The sequence below is a fragment of the Prionailurus viverrinus genome, chromosome F2 (genome assembly GCF_022837055.1).
Source record: "Prionailurus viverrinus isolate Anna chromosome F2, UM_Priviv_1.0, whole genome shotgun sequence".
In the NCBI taxonomy this organism is placed as follows: Eukaryota; Metazoa; Chordata; class Mammalia; order Carnivora; family Felidae; genus Prionailurus; species Prionailurus viverrinus.
Genome location: NC_062578.1, coordinates 67,272,552 through 67,295,451, shown reverse-complemented (window position 1 = coordinate 67,295,451; position 22,900 = coordinate 67,272,552). Strand labels below are relative to the sequence as shown.

Below are 22,900 nucleotides of genomic sequence, written 5' to 3'. Positions count from 1 at the left end.
GTACGCTTGCTCAAAAGGGTTTAAAACAGTGCCTGTCAAATAATAAGCTCTATTTCAAAGTCAGTCATTGTCATTAGTCACATGCAATTCCTCACAAAGGGACTATCTAACCTTCCATCCATCTTACCATTCCTTCAGTTCATGGATTACTACTGTGCCTAGAAATCGTGTTACAGAACAGGAGGAAATGTGTATACGGGACAGGGTTGGGGGGACACACAAAGAATTATGAAAAAAAAAAAAAAAGTTGGTCAATGTAAAATCTGTAACCACTCCTACCGAACAGAGGACGAATTTGGAGGTGAGGGAGGTGTGCTCACGAGGGCAGCTCGAACAGCACAGCAACGAAATCAACCTTATTCAAGGATCCCTTCCTTTCTTCTACACCATTAACCTTGCATATCTAGGAAACCAGGCAGGATGCAGCCCTGAAGAACAGCTATGTGATCCCCCCTCTTTGAAATGGCATCCTTGCAAAGTACACAAATACACAACGGATTACACTGAAAAAGTAAAAGAGCAGCAGTAATTTTCACAAGTCAGTTTTAGAGATAACTAAAGTTCTAGCTTTCAAGTGCAATCTTTCCCGTTTATTTACCATCATAGCCCCACTTCTAAAACATTTCATTTTTCCTAATTGACTTGATCCCTCAAGGCGATCCAGGCTTCCTTCCTAGAGCATCCAAAACATTCTCTTTAAAATACTGCATTCATCAAGAAAACTTCAACGTGGCACCAATCACGAGATGATACATGAATAAAATGCACCAACTCTACCCAACGAACTGAACTTCTTACAACAGCATAAAATACAAAGCTGCTTACTGATCCCCGATCTTCATATTTGGTACCAGCAAATTGAGATAACACAATCAAACCGGAAAGCCTCTTCTTCAAGTCACCATGAGCAAGTCTGAAATGCCACGGCTAGTGACACTCCAGGTGGCTCTTTACCTGAGGGGTGCAGCTGCTCACAGGCCGGATTTCGTTGGTGAGAGGAGCCATGGAGACGAGTAGTGTGTAATTTTTGTTCAGAACTCTGCTACAAGTTGCAGGGTCCAAACCAAGAAGGCTTTCACAGCGTAAGAGATCCAGAGGAAAACCTGAATTATGATCAAGCATACACATAGAGTGAAAGACTGACAATGTGAAGCAAAAATGTCCAAGACAAAATATTGGTGAAATATTTAAATATTGTAAATGTCTAAAATAAAATATTGCCTTGATATTTAAACATTGTTTTCACAGAGTTCTCTCTATTAAAAATGCCCAATTTCCTTGGAGACCACTAAGACACTTTAAGACTTAAAACTAAGGGTCTTTATTCCCCGGTCTAGCAAGATTAATGGTCTACTGGTGTTCTGTGAGGCCACCTCTTCCGTTAAAAGTATGTGCTTGCTCCACCTTGCCTCCTCTCCATCCCCAGCCACGCCAGGGCAATGGCATATTATGAAGACCTAAGCGCCACAAAAAAAGCTGTCACCTTGCCTCCCCCAATTTCTGATTTCTACAAAGAGCTTCAAGACCAAGTTCTGAGTATGGCATAGGAACGAGTTCCTCAGCTAAGAATATGTACCCAAAACTGCCGGTCCGTAAAGCATGAACTCACTCAGCACGCAACAGATTTTAAGTGTTCCCATTCTTGATCCTTTCGGAAAATACCAATTCTGTTTGCCCTCTAAAAAGAGATATTTAAGGCTGAAAGAAACTTTGGAAGGTCAAGTTGGCCCATCTCTCACTCAAGCCAAGAATGAATCAAAAAACACATGGCCTGCTGGAAGGGCACAGGAGCACTGAGCACAACTAGCACCAGGACCTTGGTCTTTAATATCATACCCTAGTATGAGAAACCAGGCTCCTAAGAGAAAAGGCTGACTCCAGGAATGGGACAGAAGTACAAGAGAAGATAACACTGTTTTGCCAGAGAGAAAAGAACAGCGACAAAAGTTAAAAAAAAAAAAAAAAAAAAAAAAAAAAAATTGAAGGATGGAGGCATGGCACAAGAAAACAGGAGCCGGCTTGAAGGGAAACCCACTGGCAAAATCTGAGACAACTGCAGCGTACGAATTAAGAGAGCAATGACTGATTATAAGCCACTGAAAAAAATAGGAATTCATCAATCCATACTGAGAATATAAAAGAATGCCTAGTCCCAGCTGTTACTGGAAGAAATACTGGAATTGGAAAAAAGTGATCAATCTGCAGCCATCACAGTAAAGAATGGTTCAGACAGGACCATCACTGGATGCTCCATCTGAGAGGAAATACTGATGAGGAGTAGGATACGTGCATGGTCTTCAAGTATCTGCCCACAGATTACTTAGTAGTTGAGGGTGGGGAGAACAATTAACTGTACAGAAAACACATTAACTGGGTGATCAAAATTCCCATCACAATGGGGGACAGATGGAAATCACATGCATCCAGATGTCATACCCTTAGAACATGACATTACTTACATGATACTCTAGACTTGAGCGCACAATCTGAATTTACTAATCACAATGAAACATCACCTACACCCCAGGTGAGAAACTTTCTGGTAAAACCAACAAAAAGGGACTATATTCTTGAAAAAGAATGTTCTAAAGGACTAAAAAGGTTACAGATTTGTTCCAGAATAAAGGAGATAGAGGACACACAACAATTTCATGCAGATCTGATCTTAAACCAGATCCTGCACTTGAAGGGCGAAAATGCTATGAAGGACATGATTAGGTCAACTGATAAACTGGAATACAAACGGTAGATTACTGTATCAACATTACATTTTCTGAAGTTGATGTGAGGGCATAGCCCTATTCTTAGGAAACATACCCTGAGAGGAGGCACCTGGGTGGCTGTCAGTTAAGTGTCTGACTTTGGCTCAGATCACGATCTCACGGTTCGTGAGTTCGAGCCCCTCGACAGGCTCTGTGCTGACAGCTCAGCCTGAAGCCTGTTTCTGATTCTGTCTCCCTCTCCCTCGGCCCCTCCCCCGCTTGCACTGTCTCAAAAATAAACACTAAAAAAAAATAGAAAAGAAACATACCCTGAAAAATTTAGTGGAGTTAACACCATGATACTTCACTTACTCCCAAATTCTGGGCTGAAAGTAATCATACTACTTTTATTCGTTTTAGTAAATTTAAAATATTTCCAAATAGGATGTTTAAAAAAATAAAAACCGCAGGGAGTCTGTGATTTAATGTTAATGGAGGAGAGAGAGTCCTACAGATGTCAGGAAGAACATCGGGTCCACACCTCTGGCAAACAAAGGAAAGACAGAGAACCGAAAGCAGCTATAAGACAAGACTGGCTGGACCCAGATGTGATGTTCATTTTGAAGTACAATGAGAGGTGAGCAGTTGGCTTAGGAAGAGGAGAGAAGGGGAAAAGTTCTATAAAGAGTAGAGAAACTTATGTTTGAGTACAACAATTCAAGAGCAAATTTAATAAAATGGAGAAATCACAGCCACGAGTGAAAAAATGATAAAAAAAATCTGAGAGAGGAGAGACTAAACAACAAAAGCTTTAACTGGTACCCAAAACCCGTCAAGTATCAAGCCAACCTCCGAGGTTACAAAAATAAACTTAACTACTTTCACACAGATAAGGTTTAGGTTTTCCCTTTAACATACATTTTGGTACATAAATGATTAATGGTGAAAACGTTTAGTCCAGATTACTAAGTGAGAGGTCGTTTATGAATAAATCAATAAAAAGCTTAGTGCCTGGGGTACCTGGGTGGCTCAGTTGGTTGAGCGTCCGGTATCAGCTCAGGTCACGATCTTGTGGTTTGTGGGTTTGAGCCCCGTGTTGAGTTCTGTGCTTACAGCTCAGAGCCTGGAGCCTGCTTTGGATTCTATCTCTCCCTCTCTCTCTGCCCCTCCCCCCCACTCATGCTCTGTCTCTCTCTCTCACTCTCTCTCAAAAATAAATAACATTAAAAAAATTAAAAAAAAAAAAAAGCTTAGTGCTCAAGAGAGGTTAATAAAAGGGACGGAGCAAAAAAAAAAAAAAAAATTCAAGAGACATGGATTTAAGTCCCATTTCTTCCACTGACTGATCATACAGACCATAATTTATATGGGCAGGAAATCTGACTGAGACAACCTTCAATTTCTTTATCTATAAAATGAGTTAAACTTGCCTGGCCACTAGCACCAACATCCCTGCATTCTATCATGAGCACGGAAGGATGATGTATTTTAAGATGGTTATAGCAGAGTATTTCAAATACTCTAACCTGTTATCTCCATAAGTCACTAAAAAGTCCCGGTGACTTTTGCGTACAAAGACATTTTCAAGATTGTGCTGCTCATTGCTTAGGTCACATGATCTAACATTTGGTAGCCAAAAAATGGTTACTATTAACAAACGCTTACGAGTAAGTGCTTTGGCCGCCTGGCATTTGATTTAATATTCTCAGTTTTAACTATTTACGAACAATCTCAAAAAGAGCCCCAGCATGGGACCGTTCCTCTTTCTGCTCACGTCTGTCTCTGCACCCGACACGCAAAGGTTGCAGAGCCCAGTCACAGGAAACTGAGCGTGTCCAGCCTCACTCAGCTCAACCACCTGGCAGCTTTGCGGTCACCTCCACAACCACTTTTGTGGAGTGACAACTGATTCCGTCCTTAAATTTTTAAATGGAGTTGAAAAGAAAGCCAGATGCTAGTGAAAGAAGTAGAATGAGAATGGATGTCACTAAGAAACTCGACGGTTCTTGGCCAGAAAACAGAACTTTCAAGTGAATGAAAGAATGAGTGAGAGTAAATATTATCGCGGTGCCAAGATTTCACAGACTTCCGAGATGCAGCTCTTGCGAATGTCTGAGGACCTGAGCCAAATGCTCTTCACTGGTGCCCAGGCCACGTCATCTTTTCAAAACATATATTCCTGGATGGCGCTGCACAACGCACGACCTACCATCCACTGACCCCCAGTTTGGGAACCCTCGTCTATCCCAACACTGACAGCGCATGCCAGGTGATCGCCACAGCAGGGCTCATCACAGATTACAAGTGTCACTACTTCTTTTACTCTTTAAAAAGGTTCTCCGTCCTCTTTTTTATTTGTTAAAGTAAAATGCTTTAGTAAATATTACAGCAGCATTTCAATAGGAAGCTCCTGTTTATTATTTTTATACAATGGAATCTTTCACTCATGAAATTTTATGCTTCTTAAAACAACTACATTTTGGCACTTGTTTACCCCTCAAACTGAGGCCTGTTCTAAATTCCGTCCAGCCACTTAAACAAATTAAACACTCCAACCCTTCTTATAGGTACTGAACAGATTTAAATGCTACAAATACTACAGTGGCACATAAGAAAGGAGAAAGAGTAAAATAAGGTAAGAAAGAGTTCACGAGCAAAGAAATTCACAAAACAAGCCTTTAGTTGCAAACTCGACATGCCATCTACACAAAATGTATTAAATAAGTGAGCGTGACCTGTTTAATTTCTTAAAGAAGTTCCATAGGATCATGTCTTCAAAATCAAGTACATTTATCATACCATAATTGGGCTGGTCTGGCTGTGCAGTTTGTGCAACTAGATCTTTATTATGACGCAGAAACAATATTGTGTTTCTCAGAGTAAGTGCATGATCAAAATATCTCTGTGCTTCTCCTTCACCAGTGCTCTGAACCTAAACCAAGAGAAAATAAGTTTTGCAGTACCACTCTCAAACCATTCATCCTAATATGTAACCATACAGTAGAGATATTAAGACATTAAGAATCAATAAACCACAAATTTGCCCAGGCAATACTGAAACATTAGCTTAAATCTCAGTTGAGTTTCTATTTGAATACATCCTTGAAGATGATAAAAATTATCCCAGCAAGTAAAACTAACAATCCAAATAATGTTAAATTACACCATTATGTAAGCTGTGTGTCTCACGTATGATTCAAATGGAGTGCTTAAAAAAACTCTAAGATCTACATTCTACATTCTGCTTCTTCCAGAAGAGTACTCAATCCATGGTCACCAGTTACGCCCCTAATTCTCATCACCGTGTCCACAGTTCTGTATCACTGGCTGCAAAGCTCGGTGGAGTATGTGATTCAACACGGCTGTTTCAACGCTACTAAATATACAGCTTAAATTCATTCAACGAGGATTCACTGAGTCCCTACTATGTGCTATGGATGACCTGTCTAGGTTGTATGGATTGAATAGTGGACAAAACCGCTGTGCTCACTGGACTTCATTTTAAAGCATGTTCTTCTGACACTGAGTCAGGTACGTGTTCCATATGTAAAAACACACATATCCCAGAAACAACACACGAGATGGAAAGACAGGTCTATAGGGGAAAATGACTAAATTAGATCTGCATTAAAAAATAAGATAACCACTTAAACCTCATCAAGATGAAGCTTCTTAAAAAATAGCTAAGAAACTATTTTTAAAAACTAGACTTCAGACTAAAAGGCCTTCCCAAAAATAACTATGTGATTTAAGAGAATATAGATATATAAAAAATAAAGTGATCTTCCAATTTGCTAAACGTGGTAAAAGACTAGTGGAGGTGAGAAAAATAAAAGTCAGAAAAACAGAACTTAGAATGTGCTAGAAAATAAAAAATGTATTGGCAAATTTTCCAAGATAATACACAACAAGAAATGGGGTTAACAAGGTGTTAAAAGTATTGAGGGAATAATGGATGTATAAAGGTAACAATAAGAGACCAATTAATAGCAAGGATTATCTCAAATACATTTCTGCCCTAAAAAAAGGAAAAATTTATGGAGAAGGAAGAGTGAAAAATGTCATGGTCTTTTTCTTAAGATATAAAGGATAATGGAATCATAAAATCCTCTAAGTAGCACATTTAATACATAGAGTTCACCACTAAAACACAAAAGGTACCAAAATTATTAGTCAAGTAACAGATTCAGCATATAAACTATTTGCAGAGAGGAAAACAGAGGACAAAAACAAAAATGAAAACAAACACACACAACACACACACACACCTCTACCACACCACAACCACCACCACCAAAAACCCAAAAAACCTAGGAAATGGAAACCCCCAAAAGGGCAATCCAGATTTAGAGCTAAGGCCAAGTAGGGCTGTCCTCATGGGGAAGAAGGTGGCTAAGAGCATTGGCTGAAGTCTTCCAGATAATAAAGGGGATGGTGAGAGTGGACATAAACATGATACCCAGGGACACTGTTTCAGATTTAAGATAAGGGGAACAAAAACTTCAAATAAAACAGCTGAAAGGAGATCTTGGAAAATCATACTAAAGAAAATTAAAAGCTATTTTAGAAAAACGTAATTCAAAAAATTACATAGACTATTTCTGTACCCCATTTCATTAAACCAAATCATGCTAAGTGATAGATAAGGTCCACAAATCACTTTTTAAATCACAAAATCTGTTCATCCACTTGATATTCTAAAGTCTAAATGACTGTTGCAGTATTAAGGTGAGGAATGAGGCAGGAATGAGCAAGAATATATGAAAACCTATACAATCAATAACTGATGTTGTATCAAGAAATGGTTCCAAATGCCCTGACATCCCATACTGACCAGTCCAGATTTACCTTTTCTAGTTCTATAAGAAAGCTGTCCAGAGACTCATCTGACAGTTTGCCAACTTCGAACATTGTGACAGCATGGCTTTTCAAGTTCTGTAATACAGAAACAAAACAAAAAAAACTTAAAATGGACCTTAAACACCTTACATGAGTCTACTGTTCATAAGCCCTAGTTTTCTCTTCTTATATGAAGCATTAACATCTCACATTTATACTATGCTGTCTAATATAATTACACTTAAAAGTGAGTGACATGTGAAGCTGAGTCTTCTGATTACAGAAGTAACCCTCACTAAAGAGTTACTATGCTCCTCTAAGGAATATAAAACAAAGACAGTTGCATTTTGCATTTTTAGGAATTAATCTAATTCTTAAAAAGGGACCTAAAAGCATGAACTATTTAATTCTAACCTTTAAACACTGTCATATTTAAACAAGAATTTGACTTACTGGTGAAAGATTTCCCATCATTAAAAAGGCAGTGAGAGTTGAGTCAAAGAGAAAAGCAATACGCTTTGTATATCCTGTGGACAAACTCAAACTGCTTACACTGGCTGTGTCAGCTAGAAAAAAAAAATCATAATGTAAAATCGAGTAAATGAAAATTATTCTTTGCTATCATTTAGAATGAGAAAGCATTTCTTTTCAACTTTGATAATTAAAAAAATTACATAACTAAATGTAAGCCAATACTGCAGTCCCAAAAGGTCCCAGTCCCACCTATCTCGAACTAAAAAAGGTTAAAAAAAATTTTTTTAAAGGTACTTGTGTAGTAAATTTCTTTTGTTGTTGTTTGTTTGAGAGCAAGCACGCGTGCGAGCAGGGGAGGGCCAGAGGGAGAGAGAATCCCAAGCAGTCTTCACACTCAGTACAGAGCCCAAAAGCAGAGTTCAATCTCACGACCATGAGATCATGACCTGAGCCAAAATCAAGAGTCGGGACACTTGACTGACTGAGCCACCTAGGCACCCCTATAATAAATTTCTTTCCTTCTTTTTTCTTTTATGTTTTTTATAGTTTATTTATTCATTTTGAGAGAGAGAGAGCGAGCAGGGGAGGGACAGAGAGAGAGGGAGAGAGAATCCCAAGCAGGCTCTGTGCTGCCAATGCAGAGACCGATGTGGGGCTAGAACTCACAAAACTGCGAGATCACAACCTAAGCCAAAGTCCAAAGTCGGATGTTTAACCAGCTAAGCCATCCAGACACCCCTATAATAAACTTCTTAAAAGCCAATAATAAACCAAGACTTGATAACTGACAGAACATTAAGACTAGCTAGCCTAAACTCTTCAGAAGAGTCACCTGGCTCAGGTAAGAGGCTGGGGTTAGAAAGAGAGCCTATGCTGTGCTCCCCTCCCCCCACCCAAACATAAACCACATGTAGCCCCCTCGTCCATTAGCTTTGCCTCCCCTTGTGCTTGGCCCATACTGAGGCCTTCCCTCACTCACCAGCTGGCAAGCTATTATTCATTTTTAGCCCAACTATCCTCCTCTCCAGGAAAGCTTCCTGAACCTCTCTAGGCAACAAGGGAGCACTTCCCCTCTGCTCCCACAAGCACCAAAACACTTCTCACGTTGCTGTGGGTTTTGTGGTTATCCTGCCTTCTCTCTCCCTAGACTTAATTCTCAGAAGGAAGGTACCATATTCTTGTCAATTTTATACCCTTAAGACCTAGCACAGTACCCAGCATATGGGTAAGTACTCAACGACTATGTACCAAACGAATGATACCGAGAACAAAGCTAGGAGAGTTAACTCTGTGAGTGTATGTATAGACACAGGCCATCATCTATAAACACTCTACATTAAACTGAGTAAGTGCTAACCTGGATCTTCTTGACTGTTAGTATCTGTGTCAGTAGCCGATGAAGCTTCTTGTACAGGACTCCTACTTTCCCCACCATCCCATGATAGCAGCATCTTTTGTGGATCTAAAGTACTCCTATTAACGAAGAATACATCCACATTTTAAAAGTCATATAAATTATCTTCTATAAAAATAGCTACTAAAGTCAGTACTCAAATTATGAATATCCGTCCAAATCCAGTCTTATGTTCAAGCCTGAAATTGAGACGTAGCCCCCAAATGCTCTGCCCACATACAGCAATGGTTCTTAACTAAGACCTATGGACAGGCTTCAGGGAATTTGAGAACTCTTTAAAACTATATGTAAAATACTAAAACGAACAAAAACAAAAACAAAAAAACTGTATGTAAAATACTGTATTTACTTTTCTCTGGGGAAAGGGTTCTTGTTTTCATCATCCTAAAAAAGATTCATCACACAAAAAAAGATTAAAAACCACGAATATATAGGGTTCACCTCAACTGACAGGTTGGTAAGTAAAATTTTTGTACATAAAACAATATTTTTTCCTAAGAGGAAACTCTAATATCTCATACTAAATAAATGAATTACTTTAATCTGTTTACGGATGGAACATTCTTCCACGATGAATGAAGCTGGTCCAAATTTATTACTTGTCCCTTCTTATGGGCAAAGCCCAATCGGCAGTACATTGAAACGGCATTCTGAAAGGAACAGAAAGGAAATTAGCATTTACAATGAACCAGACATCAGAATGTTTGTAGACAGAAAATATAACCACGGTCTATGCTTACAGTGATCCTCACACATTTTCATCCCATAACTAGAAAAAGCCATTTTTCAGTAGGCCTGTTCATCTGCTACGGTCTTCACATCCGTAGAAGAGCGAATGCTCCCAACCCTCAGGCCTGCCGCTGTCTACGAAGCAAGAGGCTGAAGTGGTGCAGTTTAGCAGAAGTTGTTGCCTTAACTGACCTCCTTACTCCTTACTAGACACTGATCACTCTGCTTCCTGCGTGCACAGGAATGTGAGTGCTGGCTTTCACTGCGTGGGGTGAAATTCCACTTCAGGATCCTTATTTCTTTCTATCTTTGCAAGGACCCCTTTACTGTCCCCACTCCCTTGGAGAGCGATAAGAATCTCACTGTCTCTATCTCTCAGTAGCTTATCAATGGCTTATAATAAAAGCCATTCAGTATTTATAAGTAAAAAGAGTATAAAAATTACATACCTTAACCAAAGATAAGTCTATTTCAAGGACATTTGCAAGCTGGAAGATAAAAAAAAATTATTTACATTCCTAGAATTATCAATATTACACAGCTTGTAATAAACAACTGAACCATAAAGAGCAAAATTTTAAATTAAGAATAACTGAAAGACTGAATAAATTTTGAAATCAGAACTTTCTCCTTTCCTTATGTCTAAGATGTTTAGAGTAGTAGGAGTCTAGATAGTGACCATAACAATGGAAGATTCTTTTCTCTTTGAGTTTCATTTAAAATAAGAAAATGCCTATATCGATCAACAGCCTACAATCCTTTTACCAAGAAGTCATATAAAAAGTTATTTACCAAATTATGTTATTAATAAAAAAAAAAACTCAGTATGTCTATACAAGAAGTAACATAAGAACAGTGACGTAAGTATATTAATGGTCTATGATCTACCATGTACAGATTCCAAAAACACTTTAACCGTCATTAAATAACTTTACTTCACACAAAGATTATTTTATAACCTTGAGGCCAAGTCTTTCATAAAACACTATTCATGCTTACCTCTGCAACATTAGTATGCTCATCTATTGAGACAAATATCTTATATAGTAGAGTTTCAAAATAATCACCTTGCACCCGATTCATTACAAAACCTTCAAGAGGAGGAACTAAAACAAAATAGACTTAGTTTAGTGATACAATTTTATAAAATAAGAAAGCATAATTCAAATATCTACTCGAAAAGAAAAACCTCTACCTTAGAGATTGAATTCAGCTTTTGATTTTATCCACTCCACAGCAAGTTCTCTAAAACCCCCAAAGTTAAGGACATTTACAACCCAGTCTACACAGAGGACTCTGACAGTAGAGCACAAATCCTACAAAGAGTTAATTTAATTTAATCCCATGGAACTCTCAGATTACTGAGGCAAAGGAAGTGCTGGAGGACACGAGCTTGGTAGAAAGGCAGGGGCACTGGGGCTGCTCCCGCCTGGGGAAGGCTGCAATGGGTGTGTTGTGACGCCTGAGAGACAGCAGGGGTGACTAGGCTAAGGCAGAAAAGCAAAAGACTGAGAGACTATACAAAGACTGTCCTGGCTGCCTTTCTCCCACCATCCCCGCTCCATGCTGAGAAGAGAAGAAATTCACCTGCACGACGGCCACTTTTACCAGCAATCACTAATTCATTCTTTGGGGCTTTCTTTCTATACCCTCTTCAGTGGCCTCAGTATTAAGAAGGGCAAGACCTTCTTCATCACAGGAGGCAGCCTAGCAGGTGCTGTTCACCTGAAAGTGGATTCATACTCATTTCTCTCCATCTCGTTGGTCCAGAAACTCTAATCCAATTTACTAGAGCACTCTGCCCAGCTGATAATAAAGAGACACTATGCTTTCCTTTACCCTTCTCCACTGTGCACGTTTCCCTTGAAAATATCCTGGGAAGGAAGAGTATTTAGGCCATCAAAGGACTTGGGGGTCCTGTGTCTCCTGGACCTAATAGCATCTATTGCACCCAAAACCTAAATTATTCCTAACAAAGAGAAGTAAGACAAAACTTAAGTGGTCAAAACGAAGACATTGCAAAAAATCACAATGACAGATTATTCACTTTCTAGATCTGGCTCATGTCACTTTTTTTTTTTTTAATGTTTATTTTTGAGAGAGACAGAGGCAGAGCTTGAGCAGGGGAGGGGCAGAGAGAGAGGGGGACACAGAATACAAAGTAGGCCCCAGGCCCCTGAGCTGTCAGCACAGAGCCCAACGCGGGGCTTGAACTCACCGACCGTGAGATCATGACCCGAGCCGAAGTCGGATGCCCAACCGACTAAGCCACCCAGGTGCCCCTCAGGTCATTTTCTAATTTAGTGTTACCTATAGTTCTAGTCATCCAAGTACTTTTAAGGATCAATGGTTTCTCTTTTGAAATATTTTAGAAACCCCCTATTTGATATCCTTACCTCTTTTCCTACACTATCAGCTGTGTGGATAGTAGCAAACATTTACTGAGCACATACTAAGTGCCAGACGACTTCCAGGTACTTGACACACACAATTTCATCTAATCCTCTTAACCTCATGAGTTGTCTAATACTATACCTCTGTATTTCAGAGACGAAGAAACCAAGACACTTAAGAGGTTACAAGCACACAATTTACATCTAGGTAAAGAGATACTGAATAGTCTCCAATACAAAGTTAAAAAAAAAGTATGAATTACAACACACCATCTGCGTAAAACAAAAACCATACAAAAAAGGATAAATGCATACATGCCTATGTGCTTAGCATACTTTTGGAAAGATAAACAAGAAATTTAAGAGAGCCACTGAGAGAGTGGCCACTGAGAGAGAAACTGTGTAGCCAGGCACAGGGGTCAGAAGCAGATGTTTTTATAATCTTTTATAAATTTAAAATATTATATCATAATATTGCCTACTCAAAAATATATTGAAAAAAATCAAGCTAACATACACAGAGAACTGGTGGCTGCCAGAAATGAGAGGTGGAGGATGGGCAAAATGGGTAAAAGGAATAAGAAGGTTCAAAGTTCCAATTATAAAATAAGTAAGTCATGGAGATGTAACGTACAGCACAGCAACTATAGTTAACAATGCCACACTGCATATCTCAAAGTTGCTAAAAGCGTAGATCTTAAAAGTTCTCACCACAAGAAAAAAGATTTCTGCTTTTATGTGTGGTGATGGATGTCAACCAGACTCATGATGATCATTTCACAATATATATAACTATCAACATTACAATTTACATCTGAAACTAACACAGTGTGTATGTCAATTATATCTCAGTAAAGAAATAACAAAATAAAAATTTTAAACATGTTAATAAAAATTAATAAGTATAAAGAAAAATACCTGAGAATAGCCTAGAAAGTTTCAAAATAAAAAACTCACAAGGAAGGCCTGGCTGTAACTAATATATTTAAAAAAAAATTTTTTTAAGTGTATTATTTTTGAGAGAGATAGAGACCGTGCAAGTAGGTGAGGGGCAGAGACAGAGGGAGAGAAAGAGAATCCCAAGCAGGCTCCACATTGTCAGCGCAGAGTCTGATGCAGGGATTGAACTCATGAACTGTAAGATCATGACCTGAGCCGAAACGAAGAGTCAGATGTTTAACCGACCAAGCCACTCAGGTGCCCCTGGCAATAACTAACATTAAAGATTATTTTGAGTCACTGTAATCAAAACAATATGGTATAAAAATAAAAACAAATCCGTGAAGACAAAAGACTATCTGAACTAGCTCCAGTGGAGAGGGGAATTCAATGTATGACAAAAGTTACATTTCCACCCCGTGGTAATGGGTTACTGAAAAAACAGTCCTGGAATTTACCCAAATGCTATTGGTTTTCCAAATAGAAAAAAACCAAGTTGGACCCTTATTTCACATCAAATACAAAAATAAGCTCCAACTACAGGTCTGAATTTGTATGACAAAAGTTTTTAAGAATTTTTAGACTATTTACATATATATGCGCATATATGTGTACATATATACACATACACACACACACATATACATACACATATATCTTAAAAGTACTCTATTCAAGCATAACAGAAATCTAGAATCTATAAGCAAAAGGGAAGACATAAGTTGAACAAGTATACAGTTTGATGAATGATGGACTAAACATATTTTAACAATAGACCCTTTAGGGGCCCCTGAGTGGCTCAGTCAATTAAGCAACCAACTTTGGCTCAGGTCATGACCTCGCGGTTTGTGAGTTGAAGCCCTGCATTGGGCTCTGTGCTGACAGCTCAGGGCGTGGAGTCAGCTTCAGATTCTGTGTCTCCCCCTCTCTCTGTCCCCCCACCCGCCCTCTTTTTCAAAAATAAACATTAAAAAAATTTAAAAAACAGACCCTTTAGTGACTATTCAAAGTATTTGTCTCCCCCAATTCATTTGTTCCACCAACCACAGTGCTTGTTTTGTTGAAACACAGCTGAAATGCTTTCTCTGAAATCAACTGCAGGCGTCATTTGCGCTGAATTTGATGGCTTCCACGTTGTCAAACTGCTTTTCATAGGTTATTACAATTTGGTGAACACTCCATGTTCCACGGTGATAAGGAAGGTAAATTCAGCAGTAATAAGAGCCTGAGTCTGTCCGCACCAGCAAACATTGCCAGACAGTAGGTAAAGCATGGCAGAACCCATCACTGTAATGGAGTAGCCATCCACCTGGCCCTTCTCTGACTACATCTTTTAAATGCACTTAGTGCTAACGTGAGTCAATATTCAAACTATCAGTCAACAGGGACTGAAATGAACTAACCAAAAACCTATCTTTTCAGGGGATTCTCAAATGAGTCAATATCAGTTGATCGATGACAGTAAAGACTAGAGTAATGCCTTCATATTTTCCCATAGTGACAGGAAACCACTACCAGCCCTGTCCTCCAGAAATCTCTTCCTTGTCAAAACCTTTCAAATTGTAAAACTAGTATTTTATTTGCTATAGCATCAATTATATAAACAAGAATTAGTATCTCATTACTTTTTGATTTTCTTTCCAAATTTAAAGAATTCATGTACGTACATGGTTCAAAATCATTAAAGAATCGCAAACACATGGTAACACAGATAAAGGTCAGGATACAATACAGCATGATAACCTGTAAAGATTCAACACTGACATGAGGGAGTATTTCTGCAATAAACCCCTACCATCACTCAGTCATTCCCTGGAAATTCTTGACATTTATATTTGATTACACAAATATTAAGCATCTTAGTATGGTAAAAGATACCAACAAATAAGAACCATAGCTCAGGGGCGCCTAGGTGGCTCAGTCGGTTAAGCCTCCAACTCTGGATTTCGGCTCAGGTCACGATCTCACAGGTTTGTGAGTTCTGGCCCCACATCAGGCTCTGTGCTGACAGTGAGGAGCCTGCTTGGGATTCTCTCTCTCTGCCCCTCCTGTGTTCCCTCTCTCTCAAAATAGATAAATAAACTTAAAAAAAAAAAGAACCATAGCTCAAAGATATGCTGGGAAACATAAAAACATACCTGTAACACACAACCTAAATTTGTTAAAAAATCTAACCTATAGGAAAAAAGCTTCACTGTGTTCAAGGATGTTAAGCACATCACTACTACAGGAAAAAAAAAAAAAAAAAAGAAAGAAAAAGAAAAATTATAAGCAACCTAAATAACCAGCAATAGGAGAATGTTCTAATAAACTGATACATCCATAAGGAAATACACAAGAGCCTTAATATTGGTTTAACTTAGGGAATGGATGAAGGATGAAGGGAGGAGTAGATAAAGACGAAAGAGATGACTTCAACATGACAAAATAAGACAGGTATGTGGAGTTAAAATAATAGCTATGATAGGACTGAACATCTGTAAAAACAGTTATGCACTGAACAAAGACTAAAAGGACATAAATTTGCGAAAACATTAACCTGATTTAGGATGTGAGAAATTTATTTCAGACTTCCATTATTTTAACATAGCATGTATAGTAACGTGAAGATAAAAAATAAGGAATTTAAATAAAACCACCACAATGTGTTACAACATAACAAAAGAGAAATGTCTTTCTTTGAAAGATTCTAACATCATAGATCCTAGATTATGTGTCTAATTTATTAGGGTGATACATGCAATGTGCAGCACCTAGTAACCATTCAAAAAACCCTGGAAAGTGTTAGCATATACTTACCTGCTATACAACTGTCATCAGATATTGGTACATCCAGATAAATAAATCCTTTGTTATATAAGCCTACAGAAGCAAAAGTAGCTGTTTTAGATGGAATACTAAACAACAGTAAATTTAAAAAGAAACCAAAACTGGGGCGCCTGGGTGGCGCAGTCGGTTAAGCGTCCGACTTCAGCCAGGTCACGATCTCACGGTCCATGAGTTCGAGCCCCGCGTCAGGCTCTGGGCTGATGGCTCAGAGCCTGGAGCCTGTTTCCGATTCTGTGTGTCCCTCTCTCTCTGCCCCTCCCCCGTTCATGCTCTGTCTCTCTCTGTCCCAAAAATAAATAAACGTTGAAAAAAAAAAAAAAAAAAAGAAACCAAAATTGATTCCTGATTTTCTGCAAAGATTCTTACAACTGAATACTAGGTAAAGGAGAAAAAAAATAAACAGAAGAGGAAAAGAATTAAAGTTTTCAAATCTGTTTCCTTCATATGCTCAGAACTACAAAATTAAAAACATTTTTTATTTATGATTCATTTGTATAAATTTGCAGTGTATGTGAATAAAAGATTGATAAAAATTGCTATTAATTGTTGATGGTTTAAAATTAGTTTTTATGTTGACAAAAGACCACTTCTACTAACCACTTACTATGTACTACATTGTAATCTAGTGATCCAGACAGCTGAGGGCCTGCATCGATGATCTTATCAATAGCACATTTCTCAGGCAAAGTGCATATCTAAGAAAAACAAAATAATTTCAATTAAATTCTGTCCAAATTAATTTATAAGTCTCTTGAAATCTCTTCATGTTTAAGTCAAGGATTATCATGAGGACTATGATATATGATTATATATTATCTATTATGTATGCTTATAAATATTAGGTGCCATTAGCTAAATGTACTACATATTTTTTTTCTCTTATTGCTCTGGAATTCAGAAGAAAAACCTATGCACACAGCTGTCGATTAAGGTGCCAGAATATGCCACCAACAGAATCGAGGACAAATTATAAGTACCAATATTTGCTGATAAGTAGTGTTACCTAATAAATACCAATATTTAATCATCTTCTTTGAATGGGAATCAGATCCATTTGCTGATTCTGAATCTCTCAGATCACAAGTTTATTCAAATTCCACACGGCTATTATCAGCACAGGAAGTACATCACTATAGCTCTGTTCTCACACTGAAGCAAAATTTCTAAGCCTTCTGCTCACTGGGTTTAATCTGTCGTCTGAAGTAAAATAAAATGTAAACTGAAAAAAAAGTCCACCTGCTCACTTCCATTTCTTCAACCACAGAGAGACATGACCTAGTCTCTAGGCCCTCTGGTCCACGGCCCTGCCCCTTTACCTCTAACTTAGCATCTCTTCTACCATGCGTAAGGCTTACCTCCAATGCGGTCTGACCACCGGGAATATCACTTCCCTTGATCTTGACACTATCCCTCATCAAAGCACCTACCTCGTCAGCACAGCGCTTCAGCAGAGTGATTAAGAGCACAACTTCCATAGCAAACTGCCTGAGTTAAAATCCTGGACGTTCGCTACCACTGTGACTTGAGCCGTTACCTTACTTCTCCGTGCTCACTTTCCTCCTATGTGAAATGGAGTACGAATAATACACCACTCTGGGGTGTTGTAGGAATCACATGAGACGCTATAAAAGTGCTTGCAGGAGAGCCTGGTGGAGCCGGCACACAGCAAGTGCTCAAGAAGTGTTGGCCGGTGTCATGGCAGCATCACATCACTTCACATGAAACTTCTAGTTAAAGTCCCCAGATTACTGTACATGGACCAAGTCAAGTCTTCCTCATTATTAAAGAGTGTCTTTCAAACCCACCCATATGCTACCCTACCACAGTCATTTAACTTTGAACTTAAGTTTAATTTTCTCAGGAAAACCAACCGGTGTTACTTCTCAGAAAAATTACAGAACTATGACGAAGAATTACAATTTAAAAAATAAAAGTCATGTTTAACTTCTAAAGGGACCTACCTTTATGTCATCTTCTGTGATATACCCAGCCTGCACCACCCACCAAGCCTCTATGGCAATTTCCACCGGCTTCACTGGCAAAAGATCACGAGCTGTTTTCCTTCTGAAAAATTTCTGCAACGATACAAACATTTAAGAATTTGCAGTCAGCCTGAAATCACTACTTTGTTTTTTATTGCTCACAGTGTAAGACTGTTTCCAACAGGCTAAATATCTTTTTAAATTCCCATGTTTTAAAATCTGAAGTACTCTAGATGTACTCAATAGAAAAAGTCATTCTTAAATTATTTCAAAGTAAATTACTTCAAAACACAAATCATTAAGTCTCGATCTAAATCCAGAAATTCAAAGGAAATCTAGGAGGTGAAAACAAATTTGAAAAATGTGTACTCGTTTCAACCATTAAGTGAACCCTGGGAGTGGAATCAGCAGGTAAAAAGACCAGCAGAGCAAAATCGATTTTTAAGAATAAATGTTTTATTCCTTAAGTGTTTTAAAATTCAGTAATAATCGCATAAGCATAACCTAGAGAATACCGAAGAGGTGTTTTTGGTATTATTTCTGTATTATGCATATTTCACTTGATCGAAGAAATTCAATTCATTATTTTTACCACTTAAAACAATTAATGAGACTGTATGATAAGGAGGAAGAAACGAGAAAGGAAGGAAAACAAGTAACTCACTTTTGATGACCGACACTGATTCATCAGATCAATGTACTGGTTTCTTCCTATGCCAAGGAGCCTTAGACCTGAAAGAAAGCCTTTCCTTTAAAAACACGTAATGCATCTTAAAATGCCAGGACACTCAGGTCTTCTAGGAAAAAACCCCTTGGCTTCTGTTCACCTTTTGGTCACTGATTGATAATCAATATCAAATTAAAAGGAATTCTCAAACGAAATATAAAAGAAAACCCAAACTGGGAAAGATGAACTCAAGCTGACACTTGTGACAATGTCACATGGGCCAATTTTTACAGAGCAGAAGCCCTCCCGACTTCAGGAAGTCAGGACATCCTTCTCAGCAAAAGTTTCTTCCTACACAACAGAACGGTGTCACATGTCAGACACACACTTCCTTAAAATGAGCATAACACAGCAGGTTGTATTAGTAACAACCGTGTGTCAATGCTGCAAAACCACTGTGCACAAATCTTCTTCCCTCATTCGACACACAACACTGCCCAAGCATCAGAAAGAATTTCACTTTCTAGAAATACAGAGATTAGTCTCATTTTTCTCCTTCTACCACTCCAAAATATTCCTCATAGACATTTAGACTACATCTTACACTTGACTGGTATAAAACTGATAAAACTCCTATCAACAGTGGTGCCTGCTGTTCCCATGTTTCAAGTGTTTTAGGTTAAAAACACACATGATGATACGGACTATAGCATGCACACAGAAAGACTCTAATCATTACCTTCAGCATAATTAAATACTTACAGTCAGCAGCAGTAAAATTGGGCAACGAATCATAACTTTTCTCACTGTTCATAATGTCCTTTCAAAAAAAAACAATTAAAAATCCTAAATGCAAAATATCCTTAGATAACAATTTGTATAAACATGTATTACTACAGCCAAACAGAATAATAATTAATTATTGGCACGAAGCCCTGAGATTAGAGTTTGCAACCTAAAACACGCATGCCACACTGTGGTACTCACTATGTGGTTCGAACCTAGTAACTGAAGATCAGACTTTCAGGTCTGGATTCTTACAGCACTCTCTATGAACCCCAAACATTTGCCCTGTAACCTCTGCCCTCTGGAAGCTGTGCCAGGGATACCGCATTTAGAGCTCTGGGCTCCAGCCTCTCCACACCTCACACCCAACCCTAGAGGCGTACCCCGAAACAAGGGGCATGATGGTTCACAGCTCCATCAATATGCATCTGAGACATGTGCTACCAACCAAGATTTTAACCACTTAGTCATCTCTGCTCCTAGGAGACCCAACCAGCAGCAGAGTTAAACGCAGTATCCGGCTTTTTTCAACTCCCATCTGTTTCTCCAATAACAAACCAACTGTTTACTGTGGAGATAGGGCCCATTTTCAGCCCAGCAGCTATACCCCATGGTGTAAGAACAGAAACCAGAGAGCAACAAGCACGTGGATGTAACCGAAAGCGGGTAACTGAGGAAAAACCTCCCTCTATTTTCTCTCCTAAACCTTGTGGTCAATACCAGCAAAATAATAAAAAGACAGCCATAACGATGCTACTTACTGATTAGCTACCGCCTTCATTATGCTGCCTTGGTTCTAGTGAAAAGGAACTGACAGAAACCTGGGCTGTCAGGCCTCAATATTTCTCTAATATTTCCTTCCGAACGGGGACGCGGGAGACAGAGGACAGCATAAGTGCCCGTGAAGAAGGGGCTCAGGGAGAAAAGCAAAGGGAGATCTTGCAAAGGAAGCCACATTGGAAAGGAACCTCACTGTTACTCGTAGGTTCCCAACTCCTTTAGTTCTAGGCTTCTCTCTGCTCTGGAAGCGGTGAGTGGGCCCAAAACAGCAGCACTCACATAAAATTAAGTAGCAAATGAATACTACATAAACATTGCCAATCTTTACATACAGCTCACTTAAAAACAGTATATAACTGGTATTTAAAAAATTGCTTTTGGAGGAAGGCTAACATCTAAAAGTTAATAATAAAGGAAAGAAATTAGAGGCCGGGACTAGAAACATATTTCTGTTTCTGACACACGTATTGCATCATTAATTCTTTCTGTAGTCAGTGAAGAGTTAAACGCATTATTTTTCTGAGCCCGGTGGTCAGTTCCATCACCTGCATTTTCGACCTTCATCATGTGTTAAAAGCAGTCTGTTTTATAGAGACGCTGCTAACATAAATCATTAATGCTACAATAGCACAAAGGGTCAACAAATGCCTTCGAGAACCCAGAAGAGAAACAGATACTCTTCCGCCGGTGAACACCTGGAACTTCCAGCAGCTGCTTAGATGAGTGTGGCGCAAGCGGTTAACTTGTTACGAACACTCCCCTCTCTGCTGTAAACTCAAGAATGATGGCCAACGTGGCTGAGATGTGCAGAGCCGGTCACTGTCGGCAGAGTCCCTGACAAGTAGCCCGTGATGGCCCATGTACACTGCCAACTCACCTCCATGATCCCAGTATAATATGAAAAGGGTGTTATCCTCAGGCCCTTTACCATAATATCTGACAGATGGTAAGGGTACAGCATGAGATGATCGCGACTGTACTTGAGGAGCTCCTCGTAGTATTTGCGCTCATCTTTCTTGACATGTTTAACTGGGGAAAGAGAAATTATCCAGTTTTTGTCAGGTGTCTTCCACTTCTATATAATTACAAATGCAATAGGAACTACTTCATAAACCAACCTTAATAAAAAATAAAAGCACAGTAGTTGGAAGAGAGCAAACGAAACACTCCAAGTTGGAACAAAGAAACAACTAGGCCACAAGAAGCCCCCTTCAGAGTACACAAGCAAAGTCTGTAACCGGACAGAGAAGCAGAGAACTAATTCTTACCAGAGCAGAAAGCACAGAAAGTAATCATGGAATGTCCCCTCTGAAAGATGTAAAACGCAACCTGTAATTCATCAAATCCCTTACTCTGTGACTTTACAAGAGAACCAAATTGAATGGTAATTTTCAATGAAGTCTATTTCAAAAAGTTATTGGATAGTTTGTTTCTAAAACGTAAAAAACACCTCCCGCTTTCACAAAATGCATTTAAATAAAAAGATTCTCTCGGAAATACTGTGTTTAATATGAGAGTAACACATGGAGGGGAAGACCAGCAGGGGAACAGACCAGACTAATCAAAGTCATCTGACAAATAAAAAGCAAACAGTTAAAAAGAAAGTTAAAAAAAAAAAAAACAACACATGGAACCAACTATGCTTAAAATTTGTTTCAATAATTACAGAAAGAGTTTTCATTAAACTCATGTGTGGAAAATTTATGGGAAAAAACCCACAATACTCAAAATCAAAATCTATTAAGAACTAAGGTACTTCCCTTCTGGCTTATATTCTCACCTAAAGTGAAAAAACTACCATCTGAGTTGAAATTAATGTTGTAAAGGTAAAATGAATCTATAAATTATACTCTAAAAAATAATTTTAATCAGAACTCGAAAGAAAAATCTACTTGCTACTACAAATTATTGGTGAGATGGGTCAGTACAGAGCTTCTTAATTTTTTTTTTTTAATGTTTGTTTATTTTTGAGAGAGAGAGAGAGAGAGAGGGAAAGAGAGAGACAGAGACAGAGACAGAGACAGAGACAGAGACAGAGACAGAGTGCGAGCAGGGGAGGGGCAGAGAGAGAAGGAGACACAGAATCCGAAGCAGGCTCCAGGCTCTGAGCTGTCAGCACAGGGCCCCATGTGGGGCTCGAACCCACACACCGCAAAATCGTGACCTGAGCCGAAGATGGACACTCAACCGACTGAGTCACCCAGGCGCCCCAGTACAGAGCTTCTTAGAGTGTGTACATGGAATACTTTCAGTACTGTGAAACATGTACTGAAAAGACCGGATGGGGCACCTGGGTGGCTCAGTTGGTTGAGCGCCCAACTTCGGCTCAGGTCACGATCTCCCAGTTCATGAGTTTGAGCCCCGCC

At 38.9% G+C, this 22,900-nt stretch overlaps 1 protein-coding gene across 2 annotated transcripts in view; it reads right to left on the bottom strand.

Moving 5' to 3' along the window:
• FAM91A1 (family with sequence similarity 91 member A1) overlaps window positions 1–22,900 on the bottom strand; it is a 45,049-nt gene that overhangs the window by 16,389 nt on the left and 5,760 nt on the right. For both annotated transcript variants that reach the window (XM_047842314.1, XM_047842315.1), the window contains 14 exons: window positions 21,412–21,563; window positions 19,731–19,788; window positions 18,966–19,033; window positions 18,281–18,394; window positions 16,924–17,014; window positions 16,290–16,352; window positions 11,158–11,264; window positions 10,608–10,646; window positions 9,967–10,079; window positions 9,373–9,488; window positions 7,995–8,107; window positions 7,551–7,637; window positions 5,502–5,634; window positions 955–1,103 (listed from right to left, as the gene is read on the bottom strand). In XM_047842314.1, the coding sequence (XP_047698270.1) occupies window positions 955–1,103; window positions 5,502–5,634; window positions 7,551–7,637; window positions 7,995–8,107; window positions 9,373–9,488; window positions 9,967–10,079; window positions 10,608–10,646; window positions 11,158–11,264; window positions 16,290–16,352; window positions 16,924–17,014; window positions 18,281–18,394; window positions 18,966–19,033; window positions 19,731–19,788; window positions 21,412–21,563 (1,403 nt within the window). The remainder of the gene's footprint in view (window positions 1–954; window positions 1,104–5,501; window positions 5,635–7,550; window positions 7,638–7,994; window positions 8,108–9,372; window positions 9,489–9,966; window positions 10,080–10,607; window positions 10,647–11,157; window positions 11,265–16,289; window positions 16,353–16,923; window positions 17,015–18,280; window positions 18,395–18,965; window positions 19,034–19,730; window positions 19,789–21,411; window positions 21,564–22,900) is intronic.